Raw genomic sequence first — 20,364 nt, 5'->3', positions numbered from 1 at the left:
TGTCATGAAATAAAGTATTCTGAGAGCAAGATGGAGCTTAAATAGATGTGTGTGTCCTCTCCACCATCTTGGCCCAAATGACAATTCTTAAAAAAAAAAAAAAAAGTTAACATTTGTCACCTCTAAGAACAAAATGACCAAAGAGTCATTTGCAAGATTTTGCAACCACTTATTAATTGAAAACAAACAAACCAAATAGAGAGCTCATGAAAATTATCAAAACTGCAGCAAACTCTAAAAATAAAATAAAACCAAAGGACTAACAGTAGTTGTAAACAAACAAACAACAACAACAAAAAAAAACCTTTATTCTATTGGAAGAAGAAAACTAGACTCAGGTGTGAAGAATCCTTCTAGTAGGAAACCCAAGTTAGTGTGGGCAAATCTTAATAGTAGTTATGCAGGGCATTATAGCCCTGACAATGAGGGGTAATAGCAACAATGAGAGGGGTTTTCTTTAAGCATACTTCATGACTGGAACATGGATGGCACAAGTGCTTGTCCAAGCTCAGAGAGCACCTTCTGAAACAATTCTGGATTTCACTGTGGCTGTTCCTTCTTGGAGTGCACACAAAGGATTTTTGTTATGACAAACGCAGAAACAGCTTGCTTGCTGGGGTTTAGCTCTGGAAAGCAGAATGTCTCCTAATAGTAAAAAGAGAGGGATGGTCTTGGTATGCTGATCTTGACATGATGAATAGCTAGTACTGGTCTTTTAGCAACTCAATGGCTAGTATGTGTGCTAGAAAGTCCAAAGGATTGGAATTCAAGAAGATGCAATTATTAAACATCTTAGTCTGGCCAACACTAATAATGAGTCAATCACTTTATTTATCTGTGTCTCAGTTTCTTCATCTGAAAAATGAAATCCATTGGATCTAGTCTCTACAGTTCCTTCAAGTTCTGAAATTCTAAGATCCTTTGCATATGAAAGTGGAAAATCTGCTACAGCTAATGAATGTGGAAAATCCACTGAATATATAAATAGCTTCTCATTTTCAGAAACTTTGCCTCATATCAAAGGTCCTTAATCTGGGGTCCATGAATTTTAAAAATTAATAACATTTTTTGTTTCCCTTGAAATAAATAATTCTGCATTATACATTTTAAAACATTTTTTGAGAAAAGCTTCATAGATTTCACCAGATTGCCAAGGGGTTCAATAAAACAAAATTAAGAAGCTTTGGCTTAGGTTATTTTCTTCAGGGGTTAATGGTAAGTAGGCATTGAGCATAGAAATGAATTCTTCATAAAGAATCTGTTCACTTCTATTTGTCAAAAGAGACAGAGATAAAAACAGGAGACAGAAAGACAAAGACAGAGACAGAGACACACACAGAGAAAAAGACAGAGAGCTATACAGAAAGACACAGAGAGATACAAAGACAGAGAGACAAAAACAGAAAGTTTCCAAGTCACTGCCCCAAGGACAATGACTTGCTGGGAAATCTTGCCAAAATGAGAAAATCCTCAATGTGGCTGACATTTCTCCCTATGAGAGAAGCTGGGAAGAATAACTGGAGCTCCTGCATATTTTGCCTTACTTGCAGAAAGGGAAGATGAACTTGTTTTAAAGATCACCTGAGTTGGGAGGAGACGCTTGCATTCAGTGTGTTAGTATGTTTTTATTCCCTTTGCATATGGGATTGAAAAATTAAATATAGTAATGTCTTTGGACATTTTATTAATTGAAATAAGGCAGGGATAGGACCAAGGCTAGAGTTTTACTTGAAGTAGAATGAGGGCTAAACCATGATCTGATTAGGCAAACCTGCATCAACTCCTTGGATGGCATGAAGAGTTGTTTCCCATGGAACTGGGAGAGAGGAAGCTCTCTAAGAATCAGAGAAAGTTTGATGGTTGCTCCAAGTGTTGCCTCTAATAATGAGTGGTGCCAAAAAATAAATGTAAGCATTTGTTTTATAGTCTTTTGGTTAAATAAGTTTGAACATTGCTTTCCAGAATTCCCTTGTAATGTATTTATGATGTTGATTCTGAAAAGTTAAGAATGAATCCTCATCATTTTCCTTAATAACCTGTAATTATTCTACCATTTGTTATTAAACTTCTGTGTTTTAGTAATCTGTCTTTATAGACTCAATAATGAGTCTATAAAGTAATACTTCACAGAATCACAGAATCTAAGAATTGGAAGGGACCTAAGAGAACATCTAGTCCAACCAAGAGCTCTTAAACATATCCATCAGCTTTTTATGTAGACCTCTGATAAAAGGAAACTCATTACTTTCCAACTCTCCCAACTGAACTCATTTTTCTTTTTTGTAACTAATTATTTGGAAATTTTCTCTGACATCAAAACTTTAGTCTACTTCTGTGAAATCTTCACTCATTGCATTTATTCTTTCCTGTGAGGGACAAACAATATAGATCTAATAATGTTCAGCATCACAGTCCTCCAAATATTTGAAGATAACTAGTTTCTCTGCAGTCTTTCTCTTTCTACTTTAACCATCCCAAGATTTTTTGGCCAATCTTTATGTGATGGGAACTTGTGGCCCTTTATTCTCTTGCTTACCCTCATTTGAATTCTTTCCAATTTACTCATGTTCTTTCTAAAATATGGTGTCTTGTACCAAACAAAATATGATTTTATTCAGATATGATCTAACCAGGGCAGAGTAAAGCAGGATTATCTCTTCCTTTTTCTTGCTTCTTTTAATGGAGTCTAGATTAGGATGCATACTTTCTTAACTTTTCTGTCACACTTTTGTCTCATACAAGGTTTGCAGTCTATTAAAATCCCCAGCACAATGAAAATGAAATTATTTCTAGTTATTCTTTCTCCCTGTGATTCCCCACATTGTAGAGTTTTAAGAGTTTGAGCTTTCAGCCTTTCTTTCCATGAAGACTACCCAACTCCCTTGATCACTGTAAGGCCTTTTTCTGGACTTATGTATTTTTTCATCCAGTTCTTGATGATCTACAATTATAGGACACACTCATAGCATAGATAATACGTTTCTAGAGACTGGTGAAATTCAGGATATCAGGTGGGAAGTGATGAAGTGGATGCATTGAGTCCTTTCTTTAGATATTGAATATTTTAATTATCTATGGTATAGCTGTCTTTCTATAAGATTTCATCAACTCCTCAGTACCCCCCTACCCCTGACATGTCATGGGACCCCTCTCTACTTCTTATTGAAAGAGAGTAGCTAGAAAGATTGGGCAGTTCCTCTCATATACTTTTCTTAAGGCGGCTGCCAAGGACAGGCATCTCATTACTTCATATTCATTTGTGGGTTTCTATCACACCCTCAACCCCCCCTTTCCTCTTTTAAGCTTCTTTTTGTACATTGTTTTCCCCATTATATTATAAATTCCTTGAAAGTAGGGACTATCTTTTACCCTACGTTGTATCTTAGTGCTTATCACAGTACCTGGCACATAAACACATATTAAGTGTTTATTAAGTGTGAAATATCACAGTATTTCATTGTGAAAATGTAGATAATCTCCAAACTCCAATTTAGCTAATATTTAGATCTTCATACCTAATTAATCAGCTAAGAGTTTTTCAAAAGGAATAAAGCTGACTATTTGAATTTCACTTTTACATATTCCTCCTATACATTCTCCATGAAGATTTGGAGGAACAAAAATAAAAGTGGGTGCAAGAAAGAATAGAAAGGAAATAGCACAAACAATAACCCTTGAATAACTGGGTTTGATTAAACAACCATTTTGAACAAAATTGTAAGAAAATTTCTTCTTTAGCTGACTTTAACTGTTTTGTTCATTTGGCTTGAAAGAGTTGGGGAAAACATCTGAATATTCCTAGAGTTACCTAAAATCTCTCACTCTCTTCTCATTAATATTTGGATATTTAAAATTCTTAAGTATTACTGCTTATAGAAGTCAAGTGAATTTCTGATATTAAAAAGTTTTAGACCTCTGGACCACTCAATTTTGCTAGTCTGGTGGAACTTATCTATCATTCTCTATGAAATTACCTGCTTTGGGGTTTTCTGAAAGTGACCAATGTCATTTTTTTCAAAGGGCAATGAAATTTGCTGGAGTATTGGATAACATGGACCAAAGGAAGTCCTTTTGACTTAAAAAAAAAGTAATATTATGTTCCCAGGAAGAAAATCTACTTTTCCTATGCACACCTTAAAGACAGTATGAAATATACCTATGGCTCTCTATATATTGGGTTAGAAAGAAAAAGTGCTTGAGCTAACTTAAGTTCCAGATCCCTTTTGATGTTTGAATATCATGTGTTTAGTGCTTTGAACTACTTGATTCAGTATGAAATTGTAGTTGGTCCTAAGACTTTGGAGAATAAAAGGCACACATGAAACCATGACCTTCATTGCAGTAACATTTAATAGTATATTTCTGTACAGATATATAGCCAGAGAGTTTTAGTCCATCTTTAGGTTACATCATTAGAACATAAGGTCAAATTAACCATCTGACACAAATATAACTCTAGGGGGGGAAAACATTTTGTTTCCATTTAGGTGTTTCCACAGTGTCCCCTAACTCTCAATACAATGTACCTCACTTAAAGCATAACTCTAAGGGGGGGAAAACATTTTTTCCTTTTAGGAGTTTTCACAATGTCCCCAAACAGTCAATACAATGTACCATCTCTTAAAAGCACAACTCTAGGGATGGAAAACATTTTTTTTCCTTTTAGGAGTTTCCACAATATCCCCTAACAGTCCCCAAACAGGTAATACAATGTAGCATCTCTTAAAGAATGGACGTCTCATTTAGCTATGATTCAACTGTCAAGAGTTGAATAGTTTCTGCATTTTCACAGAATAGACACAAAAACACACAATCTTTAGTTGTTACATCAAGAAACACATAAACAAGAAGTCTTATTTAAACATCACAATAATAATAAATTTACGTTTTGTCCATTAAATATTTTGCAGGTTTTCTTTCTTCTCCAATCCTGGGATGATGACAATATTTAGCTGCTTGTGAGGTACAGATGAACTAATACACGATAGGACAACATTTTACAATGAAGTTGCAGTTTGATTGACATTCATGATTCTGTTACACAATATCTACATGAAATGGTCATATTATATAGCGGGTCAATAAATGATCTTTTACTCATTAGGCACCAATAAATTCATATCCAGAGCATCTTTTTCTCCTGCATAAATAAATCTGCATGCAATAAAATATATTTGTTGTAAAGCAGCCATAAATATATATATATATGTATATTTTAGAGAAGCGTAGCTTGTTCCTTATTCAATCTTTAGAATGGCATATTCTAAACATAGCAGATTTTAAACACAGCGCAGAAGAGCCATCAAATCTGCTTTTATGCCATTGTTAAGGAACCCATATAGAACAGGATTAAGGCAACAAGACAACATACCAAGCAAATGACAAATACAATACACCAATCGGAAATGCCTATTAGACAGAAGGCCAGCATTAAAATCAGTAACGACATGGAAAAGATGCAGAGGCATCCAGCTGACAGCAAACACAATTATCAGAATGGTTAAACGATAGACGACTCGGCGAGATCTCTTTCTGATCCTCGAGATGGAGCGGGATATGGTCAACATTTCCGGCTCTTCAAGCTGCTTTTCTTCAGGTTTAATCACAAAGCAGATGGGCACCCCAGGTATGATCTTACTGGCATTGGTCAGCTTGCATCTCTCAGGTTCTGCTGCTTCTTCTTCTTCTTCTTCAATCTCTTTGGGTGGTACCTCTGGAGGAGGAGGAGGATGTCGCAGAACAGGTACAACGCATGACTTCTTGTTGGACTTGCGGTGTTTTCGGCTTAGTGTATAGCTCCATCTTTGGAACTTGGGGAGTTGAATGTGGTGTCCACTGTTCTTGGCCGCGTAGCCTTGCATGTCTTCCAAATCATCATCTCCATTATTTGGGTCACTCAGCTCACCCAGCTCATTCATCTCCTCCATCTCCTCCATCTCATACATCCCATACATCGAACCCAACTCTTCAATCTCTTCAATTTCTTCAATGTCCATTTCCCTCATCCCCTTCTTTCCCCTCCTTCCCCTTTTCCAGCTTCTTCCCCTCCTTTCCTTCGTATCCCTCATCTCTCTCGGGTCCCGCATGTCTCTCCTGCCCCTCCTCTCTCTCGGGTCCCTCATGTCCCTCATCTCTCTCGGGTCCCTCATCTCTCTCATTTCCATCGTGTCACTCATGTCCTCTATATATTCCATGTCTCTCACATCCCTCACCTCTCTCGTTTCTATCATGTCTTCTATTTCCTCTGCATCTTTCACATCTCTCATATCCCTCACATTCCTCGGGGTGGTAATTTCTCTCATCTCAATCATTTCAGTCAAGTCCATCACCTGTTGGACGTCATCCATGTCTTCTAGTTCTTTCACTTCCAGCATTTCTCTCATTTTCCTCCGTCCTCTCCTGCCCATCCTCTCTCGCCTATCTCTCCTCTCTCTCAGCTCTCTCTTCAGCTCTCTCAATTCCATTATGTCTTTCATGTCCATGGTGCCTTCTAGGTCGTCTATATCATCCAGGTCATCATCGTAGTCATCTTCCCTGTCACTCGGATCCCTCATGTCTCGGCCCATCATCTCTTTGGTCTCCCTCATATCCTTCATCTCCAATGTCTCAACCATGTCCTTCTTCCCCTTCTTTTCTCTCTTCTCTCGTTCCTTCCTCTCCTTCTTCTCCTTCTTCTCCTTCTCCTTCTTCTCCTTCCTCTCCCTCTTCTCCTTCTCCTCGAGCCTCTTCTTCATCTCCCTAGTAGACATCTTGCAAGTAATGCTCCGGCAAACACTGGTATGACTCACAATCAAGCAAATCAAGGGCAGTATGTACTGAACCACCAGCAAACACAGAGAGAAGGCAATTCTATACGACTCTTTTGGCCAAGCCTCAATGCACACATACTTAGGGGCCGTGGTATTTGTACCATTATTCCCATTGGGTTCTACAAGCCTGTAGAAGATGGGAAGAGGGGAACAAATCACAAAGCCAATGGCCCAAGAAAGGCCAACCAAATAACAGCCTTGTCTGATGGTCAAACTTTTAGAAAGGGGATATTTTATCCTTTGGTACCTGACAATAGCAATTGAGATTAAGATTAAAGTTGAAACCAGCACCGATGTACATTGGAGGAAAGGCATAAGACGGCACATGAGTTCACCGAGCACCCACTGATCTAGCAAGAGGGCAGACAGCGTGAAAGGTGAACAAAATAGCACGACCAAGATATCAGAGAAGGCCAAGTTTCCAATGAAAAAGTTTACAATCGTCTTTTGTTTGCACTTTTTCATAAGGGCCATAAGGATAAGCATGTTTCCCATGAACCCAAGCAAACTTATGGTGGAATAAAGCCCAATCACAAAGACCTGCACATCATCGAGGCGAGTCTTATTACCACCACCACCCCAATCAGGATCATAGGATGCCGTGGCCATCTCGGTGCCGTTCTCACTTGTGAGAGTTCGATTATCATAGTCTTCAGATTCTAGATCCATGGCGTAGCCCTGCTTGAAACCAGAAAGATACTGATTAGTAAGGTGGGAAAAGAAAAAGTTTACGGGACTATAAAACTACATCCACAGAGTGAAACAAAACACTTTAGTTCAATTTTCCTGCCAGTACTTTGTTAAATTTGCAGGCAAATCACTGACCACTTTTAACTCATCCTCAGTGTAGTGCTACGTATGCCAAGAAAAATCATAGTAAGTTCAAGTCTTTCATCTTTTCTAATGTATGACACTATAGGATGCACCATTGTCTTTTGAAGTACACAGGAAATGACACTGAGTCTGTGTGTGTGTGCATATATGTAGGAAGATAGGACAAAAAAGAGATGATTTTTTCAGGCATTCATTAAGATAGTTCATTGGTCAACAGAACCAATATTTATAGGTCCCAGATAGATAAATTGAGTTTTAGAAAAATCAGTAGATATCTATTTAAATCAGGACCTAAGGGCTCAGATGTCACTTCCTTGCACACAATTAATGCTTAACAAATGTTTGTTGCACTGAATTCATGAAACTTTCTGTGATTCTCCCAAATCAGATATGATCTCTCTCCATCAAACCCACAGAACTTAGTGTTTCTCATGTGGCATTTATCACATTCTACATTGTATTATAGCTTTTTCATGTGCTTGTCTTCGACCCCTTACTAAAATATAATAAGCACTTTGAGGACAGGAACAGAGTCTTGTTCATCTTTGTTTCCCCCAGTGCTCAACAGTGTCTTGTGCAACAAATGGATGGATGGATGGGTGGATGGATGGATGGAATCACATAAAAATACCAATAACATAAACATTATCAGATTTAGGCTGTGTCAGTAATAAGGCCTGAAAAACAGATAGCAAGATGGCAAAAACCATTCAGTGACTGGTCTACTCAGTCCATCTTGATGAGTTATAATCACATCATGTGTTAGTATGATCCATAAACAATAGTTTTGTCATACAGTAGCCTTTTTGTTCTTTATATATCAATTTCAATCAGTCAAAAATTACTAAATTAATTAAATCTGAGGCCTTAGTAGGCCTTTAACAAATTCTGCATAATCCTGAACTGTATTCCTATACTTTTTATTTGAACTTGGTATAAGAAAAATAGCCCATAACAAAACTGGATACAAAATTAACATCAATATGAGATTCCAATACTGTTTTAAGATTCCAAATTAAGTTAATACTGGTACATTATTAAATATATATTCCTTGAATTTTGTATACATTGTTCATATGAATAATCCTGAGAAGTGGAGAACTAAAATTGCATAGAACATATCATTCCAATATGAATGAGAATTAGGGGGAGAAGGACAATTCTCTTTTTATAACACCACCACCTTGCTAGCCTCCATCTCCAAGGATCTCCACATTATTTACACTGAAGTCACTCAATAAACATTGAACAAACAAATGAATGACTGATTTGCTTTTACCACATTTTGATACATATAGCTAGCAAGAACATATTAAAAGAAGAGACTTCTGAGTCTACTAAAGTAAATGGTCTTGCTCAGATTATAAAGCAAGCCAGTGATGCATCCAAAAAGAGAACGAAATTCTTAGTCCAATAGTCTCCACTCCTAGGCCCTGGTGCATTGCATATCCATGAACAAATGACATAGACTTCTGTGTTGCACATATTACTTTGAAACTTCAGTGGATCCAGGATCTCATCATTGTGGATACTCCCTTCAATCGTGAAGATCGTAACCTATCCATGCCTTCTTATCCTGTATGATTCTTGTCCATATGGTGCACTGGATTGGAGGAACTGGGTTCAAACTCTAACTCTACCACTTACTACCTGTGTATTTTGGGCAAATCGATAGCACAGAGAAGGAGAACAGACAGGTAGACCCAATGGCTATCTTTAAGTAGTTGAAAGGCTAACACATACAAAAGATATAAAACTTTTAAAAATCATCATAATATTTAACAAAACAATTTCATGGCTTCAGGTTAAAAAACTTGTGGACTAGATAATTTCTGAGGTAACTTCTGTCTTAGAGATTCTATAATTTTATGAATTTATTTTCATAAAGATTTTAGAAAGAGAAAAAATTAGGCATATGGGTCAGCTCCTGATGTCTTCCTGACTATTGTTTGGGGAGGAAAGGTAATAATACTATTTGTGGGTTTTTTTTCATTGTTTGCTCTTTTTTATCCTATGAAATACCTTTAAAACTGAGCCAAGTACTACAAAATTCTTTGGCTTCCAGCATAGATTTCATCTGTATTATGTGTACCTGAATCTGGTCCACTCACTCTTCCTGAATTCATCTTCTTAGCAATCATTTCTCCTTCCTTATATAATCCTTCAAGTACTGGTGTATTTAGAGTTCCCTTATGGTGACCCCACTGTTATTGTTATTGATAGCAGATTACTAGAGAAACACTAACAGATCAGTTTCTTTTTCTACATGACATTGTCCTTCCCATTCCATCTATAAATGCTTCTGAGATGTCTATCTTAATTGGTTCTCACAACCAGCTTTCTGCAATCTTGTTTTCTTTTTCCCTGCTTTTCATTGTTTTATGATGTAATATTCCTCATAACCCTGGGCCTTACACTTGTAATGTTTTACAAATTAATTTGTATGCTAAATTGGTGTTTCCTTTGGCTACCATGTTTCTCCACTTGGCAAGGGCAAGGGGATCATAGATTTAGAGATTAAAAAGGAGTTGAACTAACCCAACTCACTCATTTTACAAATGAGGAAACTGAGGTCCAGAAAGTTTAGATAACTTATGCAAAGTCACATTGGTAATAAGAGGCTCAGATAATTTCTGGGCAGCTAGGGTCTCTTCACTAGAGTTGCTGTGTTAGATGAATTAAACTTTGTTAAGAAATGGTTATTATCAAAGTCTAATTTTTGCCTCTATTTCCTATTTTTCAGGGCCAAATGCTTGCTGGAATAGATCAAGTTAGAGCTATTAAAATTGCATGCACTGCCTTCTTGTCCTTTTTATCCCTTCACCAATCAAAATTTAATTTGGCATCAATTGTGACCTTTACTCCAATTGGTTGCTGATTTGACTGCATAAATGTAGCAGATTTTAAAATCATTCTTACATTTTGCAGTCTATGGGCTTTGGATTTTTCAATTTCTTAACCCTAAACCACATTTTCTAGCCTATTTTGCCACCATCCTCCCCTGTGCCTACCTTCCCACTGACTTTACCAAGTATCAAGGTATATGTGACTTGGTTTGGAGGGTCCTGTCAAGTTCTTCATAGAATTTCTCTACCTCTTCATCCTCTGCAACAGATGTTGGTGCAGGAGATGCAATTATCTTCACGGTGTTCTTGTTTACACTCATCATGAGCACTGCAAGGCAAGACGACCAAGTTTCCCATGAAATGGTGTTGCTTATGGCCTGTGATGCACAAAGAAACCAACTCCACCAACTCCTTTATTTTCCTCTCCAAGGAAAACCTGTAAATCAACCTTCCATTTAGCTGAAAATTCTTTACATTTCATGATTTCATTTATAGTGAAAATGTCAACATTAGTATTTCAGTTTTTCCAGCAGTACATCAACTCATTGGTTTTAAGATAAAGATCTCACAATTAGAGTATAAAAATTAATTAATGCTTATAAAAGAGTCTAAAATTGTGATTCTTAGCACTCGATTCATTCTCTACTATTCCACCATCATCACTGCAGAAAAAAAAAGGGGGTTATACAGACTGAAGACCATTTTTTTAAATTTCATGGATCAAGTTGTAGCCAAGGAATTCATTTCCTAATGACCAGCACTCCTGTGATGAGCCTCTGTGAAATCAGCTAATCTAAGTCTCTGTAATGGTCAGAATCCCAGTGGCAAATTGTCACATAGAACATAAGAGAAGTCATTTGGAGAGAAGGGGATCAAGAAAAGTTGGTTTGGGAACTTCTAATAGTAGAATTACATACCACTATTTCTACTGATTCTATGATGAGTAACTTTCTGGAAGTAAATTACAATCTCGTCAGAGACAAATTAACTCATAGATTCCTTGGATTCCATTTCAAACTAAGCAGTATATGTCATTGTCACTGCTTTAAATGTAAAAAAAAAAAAAGTTTGACTCATATCAAAAGAAATTTAAAATGCTAAATAGTCCTTAAATCTTATTTTTTAAAAGCTCTTTTCTATGGACCACATATGTTTAATATAATGTAATGAGTGGTAATTTGATTTTTGAAATAGTTCAAGTCCTGGTCATTAACAAAATAGAAAACTGGATATTTGTCCAAAATTATCTAATCAAACTCATTGAATAATTTCTATCTCTATACTTCATTTTTTTGACTAAATAAATCTGGCTTTAGTCTGCACATCAACTTTAAACATGTGTTTATACTTAATATGAAATGCCACGTGTGTCATGCTATTTATTTCTATAAAAAATTTTTCTAAAAAAAATTTAATTTGTAAAATGAAAGGTGGATTACTTCTGTGGAAGTATACTTCCATGAATTCACTATGCAACATACTACTCCCTTAAACTCTCTGGGCCTCAGTTTTCTCATCTGTAAAATGTTTGGGTTAGATAAAATGATTTGTTATTGTTATTTGTATATATTTGTATTATATACAATTCTTTGTATTGATAAAATGTTATCAAACTCTAAACATTCTGTGTTTCTATTAAACTTCATTTCCAAAATTCAGCTGACCTTCTAGACCTGAACTAATTTATGATCTTCCTGATGTTTAATTTTCACTTAAATTCTCTTTTTAACGATAATTGTTCCATTTCTCTTTTCTTAATTAACTATCTAGAATAAAAGTATATTATGTTTCTAGCTTTTAAAACATTAAAGAAATGAGCTATTATCTAGATGGTAGATTAGAAGTGGGGTAAATATTCTGCAGAAGCTGATAGACTTATAGACTGCTTGATTGTATGATTTGGTGATGTTCCTTATATAGACAGAGAAACATTAGTGGCTATTAAAAGATAGAGAAAATGTAAAGTGGCTGTAATAATAAACAACTTGGCTTAAAGCACAGGATTCAGACTACCATCAAAGAATATGATTCAGGAGGGAGTCCAACTTAAGGTCTTCTCTCCAGAAATGGTTAATTTTACTAACAGTTTAGAATTCTAGATAATTTTTGCTTTAGTTTGTAAACATAGCTGTTATCTATTATATAAAGGGGCTAAAATTCAATAGTTAATGTTTTCAATGAAATAATTTGAATAATGGAATGGTATTTATCTATTTAATCATTTTAGTAATATGAGGAGAAAAAGAGACAAACTATATACATAAATATGTATGTAAATATATATTATAAAACGCAAAAAAAAAAAAAAGCATTTTAGTTTTCCTGACTTCAAAAGCCAAAAAGAAGCCAAGCCAGAAGACCTGGACTGTAGTCTCAGGTGTACCACTTGCTAGGTTGGAATTTTGATAGTTAATCTGTCTGAACCTGAGTTTCTTCACTTATTAAAAAACAATCAGAATAATAGCCATTTCTTCCTACCTTACAGAATTTCTGAAAGGATTAAATGATAAATGTGTAACAATGCGCTTTGAAAATCACAAAGCATTTCACAAATGAAAACTATGATTATTGTTGTTGTTTCTCAGCCATCCCAAACTAGGCTGAAAACACCTATTCTGAAATAGTTGCAGAATTCAGATTATTTTTAGAAATTTAGAAATGTCAGGCTACGCTATTCATCTTCTCTTTTTCCCCCTGTCAGGATGGTGTAATAAAAAAAAGTGGACTTTGGAGAAGGAAGGTGTTCCAATTTGACATCTATAAGCTGTGTGACCTATGAGAAGTCACTTACCTCTATGATCCTCAGTTTCCACATCTGTAAAATGGGAATAATAATACTTACACTATATCACAGAATTGTTGTAAGGGAAGTACTTTGTATTCCTTAAAAATCTGCATTAATAAAATGTTAATTTTGAAAATTAAACAATTATTAAACAAATGATAGAATTTAAAATTTTCAAATATAAAGTATATGATCCAATATATTACCACATGCTTTCTGAAACATAATTATGGATCTGAACCAGATTTTATGTGACATTAACATTATGCTTTAAAATGTGTAAAACATTATAAAGTACAGTATCTGAATTACTTACTTTGATGAGTTTCCCAACTCTTTTTGTTATTTCCCACCTCCATATCTCAGATGGGGGTTCTAAGGGAAGAGTTTTAGGAAACCTGAAATGTTATATGAATGTAAGCTATTATGTTGCCCCTTTTTTGAGCCACTTCTGATTCAAAAATTAGGTGTGTCTTACAAAGTGAATGCAACACAAATTGTCATTTGGAATAATTTATTTTATATTAAATGGTGTAGGCAAAACAAAAACATTGAATTTATTTTATCAGTAGAAAAACAGATTTTGCTATGACCTTGGACAAATCCAATCTTAAATATGGTCCCTTCCTAGTCTAAATCCTAGAATCATATGATACTTGAAATTTTCCAAGATTTCCCTTTAAATACAAATATTAGGAAAAAGGGAAAATGAAGAGGCAGGAGTACCATTTACTTTTTAAAATAGGGAATGATGAATATTTTTCACTAAAATTTTGTTTTAGGGTCTCATTGTGTGCTGGAGGTGTAATGGACTTCTAAAGATTGTGCCAGTAGAACATAAGCTGAAAAGAATAAGTCTTTGTAAGCCCCAAAGGCTTCCAGAGTGAAAAGGATTGTATGGCTCTTGTCCAACAACCAGCCTAGCTAAATTGGAAGAGGCTCATCACCAGGAAGGACATAGGGTAATGAATTTCTCAGGCTACAACAACTTACAACACCTACTAAAGTCAAAAGGAGTGGCAATCTGCTCAGAGGTCATAGGGTGCACACTTCAGAAATCAGTTTTTTAAAGAATTAGAGTGAGCATAATATCCTGAATCACCATCAGCATTAATGCTGACTCACCCACACTCATTGCTATACAGTTTGAGTGTTTTTCCTTCATTTAGGTATTGGAAACCTATTGTATCCCCTTCAGTACGGGGATTATTCAAAGATTTTGTGTTTCATGGATGCTTTTATCAGTTTGGTGAAGCCTATGATCTCCTTATCAGAATAATATTTTTAAGTGCACAAAATAAAATACATAGGATTACAAAGGAAACCAATCATATTGAAACACAATTATCAAAATATTTTTAAAAACCAAGTTCAATGACTTTAATTTAAGAATAGCTGCCTTTATAAAAGGAAAACACATTGATCAAAGAGATCATTTCAGTTTTGAATTTGTAAACCCACTTCCAATATAATATAGCAAATGCTTATGGAATAATTCAAGAAATATAAAAACAAATGTATGCCTGTACATACATTTATATACATCTACATCTACATACATCTATTTATCTATTTCTCCATACACACACAATCAGCCTAATAACAAAAGAGCCAAATTCAATTTGAAAACTATTCCTTAAGTTAACAAATTTTAAAATTCACAGGACACTAGCAAAAAACCCATGATAAAGTTTTCAATATGGAGGGGGAGGGTGGGTTAAGCTTTTTTTTTTTTTTTTTAATCAGAGACTCCATTAGTAATTTATTGAAGTCTGTGGATCACTTCTAAGAGTATTTTTAAATGCATAAAATTAAATCCATAGGATTATAAACATAACCAATTCTACTAAAATACAATTACCAAAATATTAAAAAACAATTTCTTACATCCATATTAAGAATCCTCAATGTCAATTGAAAAGAGCAAATATTAAATTAATATTACTATTAAATCAAATTGATTCCCTTTATATCAATTAGTACCTAGAATTTTTTATTAATAATGGGAGATAGAATTAGACTATTCCAAATTATAAATCAATTTCCCCAGTTAAAATCAAGGATTTTCAAGCTCTATTAACTCATTACAGCCAATAACTTGATATCACAGAACCAACTGCTCTCTTTGAAGTCACTAATAATTTCCTTATCACAATAATATATTGACATATTTATATATATATATATATATATACATATTTAACATATGTATACATAAAATCAATTATTGTTATCACTCTGGGTCATAGACTCTAGAGTTAGAAGCAATCAAAAAGAAAATCTAGACAAACTCCTTCATTTTACAAATGAGGAAACTGAGATACAAAGTACAAAATGGCTTATTCAAGATTACTTTGGCACAATATATGCAAAATTACAATTATAGCTCATATTTGCATAATACTTTAGGTTTTACAAAGCTCTTTTCTCTAGACTCCATTAGCTAGATATTTTATCAAGGACTATTTTCCTTGATAAACAACCTAAGGAACCAAGAGCCGACATAACTTGTCCAGGGTCATACAGCTAGTATCTGGGACAAGTCTCCTGACCCCAAGGTCAGTATTTTTTTTCCCCCAATTCTTAAGCTTTTCATGATTATCCCAATTGGATATGAACTTTTGAAACCTCTCGTATCATATTCTTTGTTTTTTGATTGATCTGTTAAGCACTTCACATTTTATTTTATATTACCTTTTTTGTACTTCTTCATGACCCCTAATAGACTGTCAGCTCTTTGACAGGAGGTGCCATGATATTTCATCTTTGTATGCAAAACACATAGCTAGGCACTTTGAACATAATAAGTGCTTAATACATTTTTGGTGAATGCTCTAAATAAAGCAATTATAGTACCAAAAAAGACTCATATCAAGTCCTTTATGTTTTGGAAGGAGCATACTTAGATCCTGGGGATTATCTGTCCCAAAAGATAAAGAAACTAGAATACCACATATTCAACAATTTTACCTCTTCCTGGAAGACTTCCCTGATTAACCCCACCCAAATAATCAATTTTTTGAGTCTGTGTTTTTGCTCAATAGGAACTTTGTTTAACTTATAATTTTTTTCATGAAAGTCCTTTCATTAATCTTTTCATGAAAGTTTGTGATCTTAAAGTCCATCTTCTTGTAAATTGGAATTTTAAACAAGGGGAACTATCATAATGGAAAACAACAAATTTTTTATTTGCTCTTGTAATTTAGAAATATCTAAAGGTTTTTTTCCCCCCCTTAAATTTACCCCATGACTTGTTCCTCCTGAAAATTACAATTTAAAAACCAATATGGGAAAAAGTCATGCATTATTTTTTTTTTTTTACAGTCTTCTATATCACAATCCTATGATCACCAAAAAGTATCACAATTATTGGGGTGGGGGCATTTTTGCCATACATTAATACAACTATGATGAAACAAATATTTTGAAGTTAATTAAAATATTGTGATGAATATATGAACTTTTCTGTACAATTTGGGATTTAAACACATGAAATATCACTTCAACAATTTTTTGTCACATATACCAATACCTTTATGTATATTGACATACAATTTTCAATTTCCCTTCTCATTTATGCTTTTTATTCCCTACATTCACAATCACCAGCCTGAGAAAATAAAGTCAAGACAATCAGATGCTATCATTTTAATCTTCAGACAGTCTTCACATGCTAACTTAGTATCAGAACATTACTCAATTTACATAGACCCTTCAATACTGAGGAGGAAAAAAATCTCAGGCATAGAAAAAGATCAATACATAGTTGATGAATGAATGAAAGTGAAAGAAATATTTTAAAACCACCTTTAAACTGTGGCTTCCCACAGTTGTATTTCAATATTTATGAATGAATCTAAATATGATACTGAGATGAATGGGGTTTTCCTGATTAGAACCTGAAAAAGCTTCAAGTATATCATAAGAGAAGTTAGCACTGAGAAAAGAATCAGACTTGAATTTACTCAGAAACTCTGAGTAATTATCTTAATCACAGGAACCTGCTTATCAAATAAGCAGGTTCCTGTGATTAAGATAATTATTTGCTAAATATTATTTCATAAAAAATGTCAAACATGCAAAAGTAATCAAATATATTACATTCTTTTCTTTTTGATAATTACCCCATTAACAAAAACAAACAAACATTAGCATTTTATTTTATCCCCCAAATTGTACACAGACTTTTTTTAAAAGCTAAAACTGATGACATTTGAACTGGAATACATTTCTAAGATTAGAATTACCAACCCACCACCTCTTTTTCCTTCGTTTTGCTCTCCCCCATTTCTAAAAGTGCTCCCTTCCATATTTTAAGTGATATTTGAAATTTCAATCTAATTTTGAGGCGGCAGCATTTTCTGTTGGTAGACTACTCTCAGTGCGCCTTATTCTTACCGGCCCTTGCCAATTTCCTTTTAAAGAAATACTGAAAAGCTCTGAAGTTTTCGGTTCGGGTTCCCTTTTTCACAATTTGCTTGTGAATTTGGGGGCGCCCACTGTCAGCTGCTTTGTAAAGCAGGACAGACAATCTTTTAATCCTGATCCAGATGTTGGACAGGTTTTCAGCTGGAACCCCTGGAGGGTTGGAATCGCGACAGCGGATGGCATTTTCGGTTTTTATGGGGAGGGGGGCGACAGGGGGAGGTTAAATAAATTCAAGCTGTCATCGGAATAAGAGCTGGATGCAATTTTTAGGGTCATTTAGTCCAACTCGTTTATTTTATGATAGGGAAACTGAGGCTCAGGAAGTGTTAAATGACTTGCCCAGGATCATAGAAGTAGCAAAACCCATATCCTCTGGTTCTAGAGAGAGCGCTCTTGCCCCGCTGATGCCCCGCTGACCCTTTTACCGGGATTTTGCATTTAGACTGCAAAGAGGGGCTACTATCATCCAAGCGATTTCTGTCACACACACACCCCCCCCCCCCCCCCCCCCCCCCTTCCTTGCGGAAAAACTGCTACCTGCGCTAAAAATGTTCTGGGAACTCTGACGCTCCCGCCCCGCTATTGCATTTGGTGAGTTTGATAACTGGTGCGATCTTCCCACACTGAGAGATCTGCGAACTGGTTATTTCTCCAGTCTTTTCTCGCTTTTTCTTCATTTGCCTCCTCGGGCCGTCTCATCCCTCTATTTTTTGCCCAGTTCTCCCTCTAGCCTGGTCTTCCCTCCTGCCGAAGCCCAAACACCCGCCTCCGAACCGGCAGAGGGGTGGGAGCTCCTTCTGCCCCTCCCCGACCAGAAGCCGTTTTTCCCGCGGCTGCAATGCCTACTTGTTCCCTCAGTGGTTCCGAACTCCCAATTCTACCACCTTCCCGGAGCCCATCTCCCCAGCCTCCTGCCCGCCTGGAAGGTAAGTGGCTGGTTGGGACTCACAGGAGACTGTACCTCGAAGCGCCCCCAGCCGCTCGCGAGGTCTTCTAGTTGCCCGGGTACCGGATCCAGCTTGGCCAATGCGCCTTCGCTCCCGCGCTCTCCAGGAGCGGAGACAGCTGGAAAAGAAGCCGGAGAAATAGGTAGCGGGAGGGGAGGGGAAGGGGAAGGGGAAGGGGAGGAAGGAGAGGTGATAATGGTGATGGTAAGAAAGGGAGAAGGATGTGGGGAGAAAGTCGAGGAGCAGAGATTGATAAAGAGTAGGGGGGGAGGGGAGGGGTGAAGAAGGAGGATGGGAGGGGTAAGTGGGAGGATAGGAGGGGGGAGGAGGGAGGGGGAGGAACGAGCGGAGTGGAGAAGAGAGGACCAGGAGGAGGGAAGGAGGAGGCAGAGGGGAGGGGGGAAGACGAGAGGAAGGGGGCGGAGGGAGGAGGGAGGGGGCAGGCGGCAGGCGCACGATTTGGAAAGATGTCTCTGCGGGCACGATCCCGCTGCCCTGCCCGGGACCCCCAGGGACCCTCTGCGGGGGAGCCCGCTCTGTAGTAATCACTTCCCAAATCCCAGCACCCTGCGGCTGTAGCCGCTACGGCAGCCTCCTCCTGAAGGTTTGGGATTCTCGGGAGGAGGCTGATGACTCTGTCACCGAGGAGCCGATGCTCCCCTTATCCCGCTCGGGGGGTTTACAGGGTGCCACTGGGCAAGGGGAGTTCAAGTCCTTCAGGTATTCACGTCCCTAAGGCAACCTGCAGAGCACAGCGTTTGCCCTTGCATCGCTGCGTCAACTAGCTTAGCTAGTCTAACTTTTCGGGGCGCTAGCAGTAGGGAGCTCTTATGTGCCTTCCACATTCCCCCTGCCACCCCAGGGTCTGCATAAGATACCCTCAGAGTCCCGCGCCAAGATGGGATCCCCTGGTGCTTTTAGGTATCGAAAGCTAAAGCTTGTGATTAAGACGTTTTTTTTTTTTTTTTTTTTTTTTTTTTTTTTTTTCTTAATTTTAAAAGCGCATTAATAGAAGGATCCCGCTTTCCTGTCTAAACGGCCGGGATGTGGTTAGAACACGCAGGGATGGCGTGAGGGGGTACCTAAGTCAGAGTCTGGCGTGACTTCAGATCACCAAATTATTCTTAGGATTCCGAACACTAGTGTAGTCCGGCAGAAAGTGCAGCCGAGGTGTGATGGAAGCTTGCCGGGACTATTTCCAGTGCAAGTTTCGGGGTAGAAAAGGGGGCATAAAGAAAAGCTCAAAAATTAGAGTTGCGGGCTTCGCTGGGATCGGCCGGCTATGAACACTTGTCTCCGTGCGGTTTCGCTGTTGCAGCGAGTCATGACTTGACCCGGACTTTGGCGTAATGTTAACGTGCGTCTGTCTGCGCAAAAGGAAGAAAGGGGTTTCGGGTGGGCAGCCTTACAACTATAGGATTTAGACGTGGAAGGGGCTCTGGAGATCTTGTCTTCTACCCCGCTTTCTACACTTGAGGAAATTGAGGCTAGAAAAGTGAAGTGACTTAGTGTCCTCCCCCCAGCTAGCGGATATTAGAGTGGGAAGACCCCTAGTCCCAGGAAAAAAGTGAGGCTTGTTTTGCCCGTTAACTTTTCCCAAGTGATGGGCGCTGTCTGGTACTTAAGTTCTGAAGCATGCCATATGCCGCGTATATGTGCCCCTGGGACAAAGAGGTCATGCTGGCGAGTTGTCAAACCCCGGGAAGAATTTCCCC

General features: G+C 37.2%; 1 protein-coding gene across 8 annotated transcripts in view; it reads right to left on the bottom strand.

The window, feature by feature from the left end:
• Nucleotides 1-4,332: 4,332 nt before the first annotated feature.
• Nucleotides 4,333-20,364, bottom strand: part of NPY5R (neuropeptide Y receptor Y5) — a 162,964-nt gene continuing 146,932 nt past the window's right edge. For 4 of the 8 annotated variants that reach the window (XM_031941522.1, XM_031941524.1, XM_031941521.1 and 1 more), the window contains 2 exons: nucleotides 18,652-18,767; nucleotides 4,333-7,487 (listed from right to left, as the gene is read on the bottom strand). In XM_031941522.1, coding sequence (XP_031797382.1) covers nucleotides 5,280-7,487; nucleotides 18,652-18,767 — 2,324 coding nt within the window. In that variant the 3' untranslated portion in view covers nucleotides 4,333-5,279. Of the gene's footprint in view, nucleotides 7,488-10,654; nucleotides 10,818-18,651; nucleotides 18,867-20,364 lie in introns of those variants that run through there. The other 4 variants (XM_031941527.1, XM_031941528.1, XM_031941525.1 and 1 more) reach the window with 4 other exon arrangements.

This window comes from Sarcophilus harrisii, chromosome 6 (assembly GCF_902635505.1).
Source record: "Sarcophilus harrisii chromosome 6, mSarHar1.11, whole genome shotgun sequence".
NCBI classification, from domain to species: Eukaryota; Metazoa; Chordata; class Mammalia; order Dasyuromorphia; family Dasyuridae; genus Sarcophilus; species Sarcophilus harrisii.
The sequence above is the reverse complement of the archived record's forward strand: the minus strand, read 5'-3'. Positions and strand labels throughout refer to the sequence as shown.